The following is an 8,789-nucleotide window of genomic DNA, read 5'->3' on the forward strand; positions in this document are numbered from 1 at the left end:
CAGACAGTGCCGGCTGGCGACCCCAAGGGGGAGGGCCTTCTCTGTGGGAGCTCCCACCCTCTGGAATGAACTGCCCCCAGAGATCAGGGTGATCCCTGATCTCCCTTCCTTCCGCCGCGCCCTTAAGACATGGTTATTCCAGCTTGCGGGACTGGCCTAGGGGAAACTTTTAGAGGGGGTTTTAATTATAATTTTAATTTTAATTAGACCAAATTACTAATATTTCCCTTTTAATTAATTTTTAAACTTGTAGTGTGTTATTTTTGTATTTTTATCCGGTTGTTAGCCGCCCTGAGTCCGTAAGGAGAAGGGCGGGATATAAATTTAAAAATAAATAAATAAATAAATAAATAAATATGACATAATGGTTTTCAAACCTTAATGTAAACAGAATGCTGCATAGCTTGTGAATGAAGACTCAGCAAGTTGCATTGAACTACATATTGCCAAGTATGCAGTCACTGAATTCATGATTTTTATTATGTACCTAATTTTTTTGTATATTCCTTGAATGTAACATTTTATATCAGTGGGGATGTAGTCCATTGACAATGTTGTTCTGATTAGTGGGTTAGCATTTTATCTGCTAGTGCATTCATGATAGTTAATCCTTGTTAGCCAGCTCACATTTGTGAAATGGGTCGCCATGTAAATTAATTCAATATTTTAAAAGACAAATTGGAAAAATTTGCCATTAATTGGGCCTGAAGCTCTGTCTCATGTTATTAGAAAAACTGTGATTCTAGATCAGAGGCAGATGACTTCTCGAGGCCTGTCTACAACTACTATCATCTATAATCTTTAATCATACCAGTTGGGTTGATGGAATATTCACAAATGATGATCAAATTTTTAAAATATATATTTGTAATTTATAATTTATTCATCTATTGGGCTTAGGATAAATATTGAAAACAGAGCCTTTGCAAATAAATGTTTTCTGTCATTCTGATTTTACCCATCAGAATCCATATTTCACTCACTTATAGTGATTTTAAGACCAAAAAATATACCATTCTAGGCATCAAGAACAATCTTGTGCTCCGTTGCACTTCTAAGTTGGCCTATACAGGTATTCCTGACTTAACAAATCATTAGGACCGGTAAGTTTGTTGCTCAGTGATGTGGTCATTAACACACAATGTCATGTGATCGTATTGACATACAATAGTAGTTGCAACAGTTCTGGTCGCTGTCATTAAGCTAATCCGATTTGGTCATTAGGTGTGATGTCATATGATCATTATTTACAACCTCCTGCCAGCTTCCTGATTGACTTTGCTTGTAGAAAGCCAGTAATAAAGGTTGCAAATGGCAATCATGTGACCACAAGAAGCTGCAATCATCATAATTGCAAGCCAGTTGCCAGTGCCCGAATCATGAACATATGACTGCAAGGACTACCCTATCCAGTAAAAGATAGGGTTCAACTCAATTCCAGATGTTTTTTGACCCTCCTGCCCAAAGCCAAAACATATAAAACTTAACAAAGTGTCTATCCTGAAACTCAAAAGACATCTGTTTAACTATTATTCTTTTTCATAAGTATGGTTTTAATTTTAATTAGAAAAAGTCTTATTAAACCAATGAAGCTAATTCTCTAGATATAAGGATGAATTTCTTGTAAAAAGAAATAAAGAAAAAACAATAGAATTCATACTTAGTGAATTCCACATGGAATCAGTTCAGTCATCTTAGCTGAACCAGTTATTACCTTGCAGAAGGTTCTGGGTTTTAGTTGTCTCGAGAATTCCTTGCAAGGAGTTTGCATTGAAAGAAGTCATTTGAGTCTACTATTCAGATGTTGATAGGCAGACTCTTTTAATCCTTCATCTTCTCTTCTGAGTACTATTCTGTTTTATAGAACATGAAGGATAATTAAAGACTAGCCTATCTAGGCTTTATTACATAGTCAAGGAAAATGTTATCTCTAAGCAGAAAATCACAAATCAGTTGATGACTAAACTCACCTTCTTAATCTTTGGTACAGACTGGAAGCAAACTGATTACAGCAGTTCTATTGTACAAATGGAGGAAAAGCTTTCGGGGGAAGCAAAGGTTGTCATATATTTGGACCTCTTCATATGGTGTCAACTTGCAGGCATTACTAGATTATACCAAATACTAGGTCTCTTTTATATATTTGTATACCAAAAGGAGTAGGCTTCAGATTTTTATATAATTTTGCAGATATGAAATGTTGAATTAATCATGTTTTAAAAATGACTTCTGTCAGGAATGGCTTGCACTGAACTGAGAAACAATCTTGAACAATTTCAGAGTTGATTATAGAAGTCAAAATAGTTCTTAAAATCTGAACTATTGGCAAAAAAATGGATACAGAGTATATAAACTAATTACCATATGTTTATTTATTTAGCACCATTAAGCCTATGCTTGGCTCAGCACAAGAGGACTGCCGAGAACGAATTTTTAATCAACGACACAAAATTGTGATCACCCCAATGTCACCGAATGGCCACAACTTGTAAAAGGTAAACGTCAAGATAAAGCAGAAACTTTTATAACAGAAATATTTTAAATACAAATCAGTTGCGTTCATAACTGTTTAATTACTAAATTTTAGGAGGACACTATCAAGGCAAGTAAATTAGAGATGACTATCCCTTTATGTATAATGTTGAATGTTCGCGATAATCTTTAAAATATTATCATTTCAGAATTATCATTGGAAGATACTTTCCTTGGTCCACCATATAGTTTGGTGGAACCCACCATTGTCTAAATTTGTTTGAACTTTTTTTAAAAAGAAAAATCCTTCATATAACAATAGCATACAAACAATTTTTATCTTTTGCTTTAAAATTTTGTTTTGTTAGGAAACTTGGTAATCTTGCTAAATGCAGCAAACTTGCGTACCTTTGCTTTTTCTTTCCTAGGGAGTTACAGTGGAGGTAAAAGGAGTGGCTTGCAGAATGGAGAAGTTGCTCCGAGGGTTTTTGGAAGTGAGCCACCATTTGAAATTGCTAGTTCATGCTGCAGTGTTCAGATTAGTGGGTGTGTGTTGTGATCACATGTTCTGCAGTATAATTCAGGGCTGAAAATTTAAAGCATTTGTGATAAAATTATATTAAATACATAACAACTAAAAAGGTTTGCAAGTATTTTATGCTGAACACTTGATTACTCCGTAGTTCTGTAGTTCTTTCTGGATTACTTAATGTAATGAAATTTTTAAGATTCCAGAGCTTTCATACAAATGCACTAATGTGTCCTGCATTGAAGCTGATCAGCATTAATTTAAACAGTTTTTATAAAATCAATAATTTTATACTTTTTGGTAATAAAAACCAGGTCAGCTGTATTTCTGAAAATTTAAAAAGACAAACAAAACAAAACACTTGTTTTGTAACATGGAAATTATTTTTCATCTCAGTTGATACAGACTAACAAGAAAATAAATACGTCTTTGAATCAAGGGAATATTTGATGCTCCATGAAAAGAGGTTTTGAAGAAGCATTTAGGATATAAAAAAATGTCATATAATTTTTTAAAAAAAACATGCATCATAGAACAATACCTTTATTAGGCCAACATAAATAACACAAAATAATTGCTAAGCTTTTGTGTTCTCCAGAACTCTTCATCAGACTAAGTGTCAAAGCAGGAGAAAGGGAACAATCTGGCCAATAAATTACGAAGTACACATATATTCCAAGCTTGAGTTTGGAACACTATATAATTAAATAAGAATCTGCTGGTGCTGTTTAAAAAGCTGGAAATTATTTATTTATTTATTAATTTTATAGGTCATCCAAATCCACCCCAGCTTTGAATTTGAAATGTCCAATAAAATAAAATCATATTGGTATGCTCATTCATTGAGTGAAACATGACCCAAAGTCACATTTAATGCCTAGTGAATTATCTAGGAAAGACCTCAAAGGTTTTACGTTTCATCTTCCCTTCAGCAGTGAAATTGAGCCCTGGTTTATTGCAAACCATTGTTTGTTGTTTACAGCTGGACCGAAATTGTTATTTAGGAGACACTAACCAGATCAATGAGAATGAAAGGTTAGTTTTTATAACTATTAAAATTAATTTTAAGCATCAAATCAATTTGTTGGAATTTTGGGGCTCATTTTATCCAAAAATATACAGTCACATACATCATCATATTATTTCAGAAATCTTAACATTTTTTATTCTGTTCAGAATGTTTCTGGATGACTTTTCTTTCTCATTTTTAGTGTTAGATTTAACAAACTTTTCAAAGTTTTACTACAGTTGCCCAAATACATCCTAGTTTCCATTATATATATATATTAACAATTTTCATCATGTGATACATAATAATTTTGACAAGCTGGAGCTATCTACCATTGAATAAAACCATAGGCAAAAGTGTATTCATAATGAGCTTTCTATTGTTTCTTAAAAAGTTACTTAACATGATTCTCCTTGCTAAAGAATATGTTATTTCTAGTTCTAGCCCCTAAAAACCTTAAGGGCAAGGCAAAAACAGGAACCAAAATAGACAACAATAGCAATAAGCAAAATGTTTTAAATGTGAAACACCTTGCATGTGAAATGGGCTGTTTTCATCTTGCTTTGCATTTGAAGCAGCTGTCCCACATTCGAAACATTTTGTATATCCCTAGGTAACAACTTTCATTGCTTCAGTTGTAATATTATTCAAATAAACAGTTTGGCTGAACTTTGCCTCAAATAATGACATAATATTTGTATAATCAACTAACATTCATGGATCTGAAGCTTTGCAGTTGAGAAGAGAAAAATTGATATATTCTGAAATCTAATCTCCATACTTAAGAGGTTTTCATTAGCTCTTTTTTTACAAGTTTTATTTGCCTTATAAAATGATGTTTAAAGTGGTTAACTGTAAGCAATATGACCAGAGCTTATATTTATGCTTTTCCTGGCTGTAGGCATCCTTTTTTGTAAACATCTTTCCTATGAAAACTAGGTATTAGTGAAACATTAACATCACATAATATAGTCATATCATGTTATTTTTATCTACATGCAAAGTTGCTTAACTTTTTATTTAAACATTTCAGATCACCAGGAGAACCTCACTCTGAAAACATTGAAACTAGCCGAATGTAAGTATAAATAGCATTACTGAAGAATGCATTTGGTATATTGTGTGTTAAAGCCAGATGCAACATCAGGGTTGTATTATGGCACTTTTGTAACAGCTACCTTTAAATTGTATTTCAGAGAAATTACTCAGCATTCAAACCCTATAGGACTGTATTCAACTTTATCTAATGGGGTTCGGCTTATGCAACAGGACTTTCCTTGAATTTCCTCTCACTATTTTCTCTGTCTGTGCTCTGAAATTTATTCCAGAGAGTCCCCATGAGGCTGGACAAGATTTGGGAGACGGAGGAGTGGGTATAAATTCAGCCTCTTCTAATTGGAGAGCTTTTTTCTCCCATCAGGATGACACAAATAATGACAGATAATTTGCTTCCATTAAGTATATTAAGGATCCTAATGTGCTATAAAATAGCTTTGAGAAAGTTATATTTTCAAATATAACACCATAGTTTAGTGTTTGAGTAATTTTCAATGTCCCATTGAACAATATTAGATAAAATTAAAGTATTCAATTTATTATGACTATACAAGTCCTTCTAAAGAGGTGCAGATCTTTTGAAGGTTCTGTGAAATATTTGTGTACAGTTTCTTACATCAGATTATTTCAAAATGATGTACATGTAGTTAATAGGCAGCTGTTGCAGTTATTTCACAAGTGGAATGAGATATTGATAATCAGGCACCCACTTGGAAACCTAACAACTGCATTCTGTAGCAGCTGCATTCTGTAGCAGTTGCAGTATTTGGAATACAACATGGGTAGCTCCAAATGTTTATGGCAGTTTTGGTACTGTTAATTTTCTACCTTCAAATCATTAAGGTAAGCTGTTTCTAAATAGCCATAGTTCCCTGCTATTTTTTATGTGCAATTACAATTGAGCTATGTCCTGGTTTTTTAACCATAACTTGGATGTTTCCAAACATTGGAAGCTTGAGGGGCATTTTAGTAACTTCATACATAAAACTATTAACAACATGCCGTTAAAATTTAAAGGAGAAAAGATCATGGTAAACTGCAGTATAAAGAAAACAGTTTAAAAAGATTACTAGGTTATTTTTTTATCCCCAAAAAAGTAATTTAAATAGAACATATTTCAGACATCCATTGCTGCAGATTTAGCAACAATATAGATTTAGTCTTAAAGTATAAAGTTAAATTTAAAGTGTTGTGCAATTCAACCTTGCTTTAACTGATTGTTTTGGGAGAAAGGGAGCCATTAAATGCCAGTGCCTCTTTAATTCAAGTGTATGTAAATGGAATAATTTGAATAATGATATTATTGATATTTTTGCCTTCCATCAAAAACTTCTCTATCCAATAAAATAATGACTGCTAGATTTTGACTATTTGGAGTTAAAGGTAGCTTAATTATGAATCTGATCTTATCAGAAGCTTAATAGCTTAATAAATTCAGTTTATACAGATTTATCAGAAAAGCAAGCTGCAACCAACAAGTAAGGTCACTATTAAAATTGTTAACATTCACATAAATTAGAAAAGATAAGCTATACTTGCTTGGTGTATCATCAATATACCCTATGCAAATTTTATAAAATTAATTATAAACACAGTTCCTGAGACAGAACATCTCAATTATTGTAGAAAAGTGTCTATGTCATCATCTGCTGTTAAGAATTTGGAACTACATAATTTAGAATATATTTCTTAAAAACAGTTGATTTAATACCTGTTTATATTTGCTAAAGTGCATCCAGAAGAGAACTACATGGCTTAATTGTCTAAAAATTACTGAAATTCTCTTCCTTTTCTAAATATTGTTGCATGATAAAAAATGCAATAAAAATTCTATTTCAGAGGTATTGAGCTTCCTGAATTATAATTAGCAGAAATTAAAGATCCGTATCCCTCAGGAGATTAAAAAGCATGCTTAAAACATTGCCAGTATTTTAATTTTTTCTTCCAGAGATTTAACTTTAAATGTTCCTTCTTTAAGAAGCATAAATAATAATATGCCAATGAATAAATGCTTTTGCTGTCTCATGCCAAAGACAGTTTCCTGTTAGAACAAAAGAATGGACTATCTCCTATTTCATTAGCTTAATAAATTGTTTAACAGAGATCCAGTTATAATCTATTTGTATTCCAAATAACTATCAAATAAAACTATCAGTTTCATTGATACACAGTAGAAACAATAGCATGCTTTAATTTTAATGTGTGTCACATTTTATATACTAAAAAATGAAATGACAGGAAAAATGTATTTTCTCCATAGAATAAAATAAAGCATATTCAAGTGGGTATGACTGTTAGAACACCAAACATCTATTTAATTAAATTCACACAATATTTCAAACCATACAATATAATTTGAGTCAGGTTTGGAGGGATTTGATTCAGAACTCTTCAGCCGTAGTGCTAATAAATCACTGACTTGGGCATACAGATGTTCAAACCAATTATAGGTACCCTTGCTTAATGATCATTTGTTCAGCCATTCAGAGTTACAGTGCAGCTGAACAAATGGTTGTTATACCCATTTCTGGCTGTTGCAGTACTTCCACAATCACATAATCAAAATGTGGGTGCTTGGCAACTCAACTGTACTCATGACTATAGAGGTGCTTCAATTCCTCCCACCCACTTATCTCCCTCCATCTCTGCTCTTTTGGCTGTCCTACACTTCACTCCCTGTATTTTAATCGGAAACACAGCTGGTAATATTTGGTTTTAATTCGGCTTTTATTGGGGTTTATTTTTTTGTATTTTTGTATTTTTGTATTTTGTATTTTTTGTATTTTGTGTATATTATTTGTTTTTAATATGCTGTGAACCGCCCTGAGTCCTATGGGAGAAGGGCGGTATACAAATTAAAATAATAATAATAATAATAATTCCTCTGGCCTTGCTGCCTTGGGCCCCTCTCACCCTGCTTCTCCACTGACCTTTACTTTCTTCTTCCTGCTACTAATCACGCACACCAGGCCTGGACCTTCACAAGACCCGCTGCCTGTGCCAAACCTTTTCCCCAGAGCTGCATGTAACCTTTTCCAAGTCACATATGGCCTTCTGGCAAGGCTTTGAAACCTTTCAAAGTCTTGCAGGAAGGCTGCATGCTATTTAGAAAAGGGTGGCAAGGCAGACTAGGTGGCATGCCTTATCAGCAGTGGGAGGAAGAAGATGGTGAAAGTCAGTTGGGGTGGCAAGGCAAGAGGATCCCAGGGCAGTAGAGGTAGCAGAATGCAGAGCGACCACAAGAGCAGAGAAGGGGGAAGAAAGATAGGTAGGGGATGTTGAAGAGGGAACAATCTCTTACCTTATTTAGATTACTACTTGACTACTACTACTTACTACTACTACTTGACAAGATAGAAAAATGTGGGGTAGACAGCATCACCACCAGATGGATCCGTAGCTGGCTGACCAGCCATACTCAGCGTGTGGTCCTCAATGGAACCGCATCTACATGGAGGGAAGTGTGTAGTAGGGTGCCCCAGGACTCTGTTCTGGGCCCAGTGCTCTTCAACATCTTCATCAATGATTTGGATGAGGGGATAGATGGGGAACTCATCAAATTTGCAGATGACACCAAGCTGGCAGGAATAGCCAACACTCCAGAAGACAGGCTTAAGATACAGAAGGATCTGGACAGACTTGAACACTGGGCGCTATCTAACAAAATGAAATTCAATGGTGAAAAAAGCAAGGTTCTACATTTAGGCAAGAAAAACCAAATGC

At 34.0% G+C, this 8,789-nt stretch overlaps 1 protein-coding gene across 1 annotated transcript in view; it reads left to right on the forward strand.

Moving 5' to 3' along the window:
* The window catches only part of UBE3A (ubiquitin protein ligase E3A), a 65,185-nt gene that overhangs the window by 17,139 nt on the left and 39,257 nt on the right, over positions 1–8,789 (forward strand). The window contains exons 4-5 of the mRNA XM_015830387.1: positions 2,381–2,495; positions 5,044–5,088. Of these exons, the coding sequence (XP_015685873.1) occupies positions 2,476–2,495; positions 5,044–5,088 (65 nt within the window). The 5' untranslated portion in view covers positions 2,381–2,475. The remainder of the gene's footprint in view (positions 1–2,380; positions 2,496–5,043; positions 5,089–8,789) is intronic.

This window comes from Protobothrops mucrosquamatus, unplaced genomic scaffold (genome assembly GCF_001527695.2).
Source record: "Protobothrops mucrosquamatus isolate PMUCROS unplaced genomic scaffold, P.Mucros_1.0 scaffold_19, whole genome shotgun sequence".
Lineage (NCBI taxonomy): Eukaryota > Metazoa > Chordata > Lepidosauria > Squamata > Viperidae > Protobothrops > Protobothrops mucrosquamatus.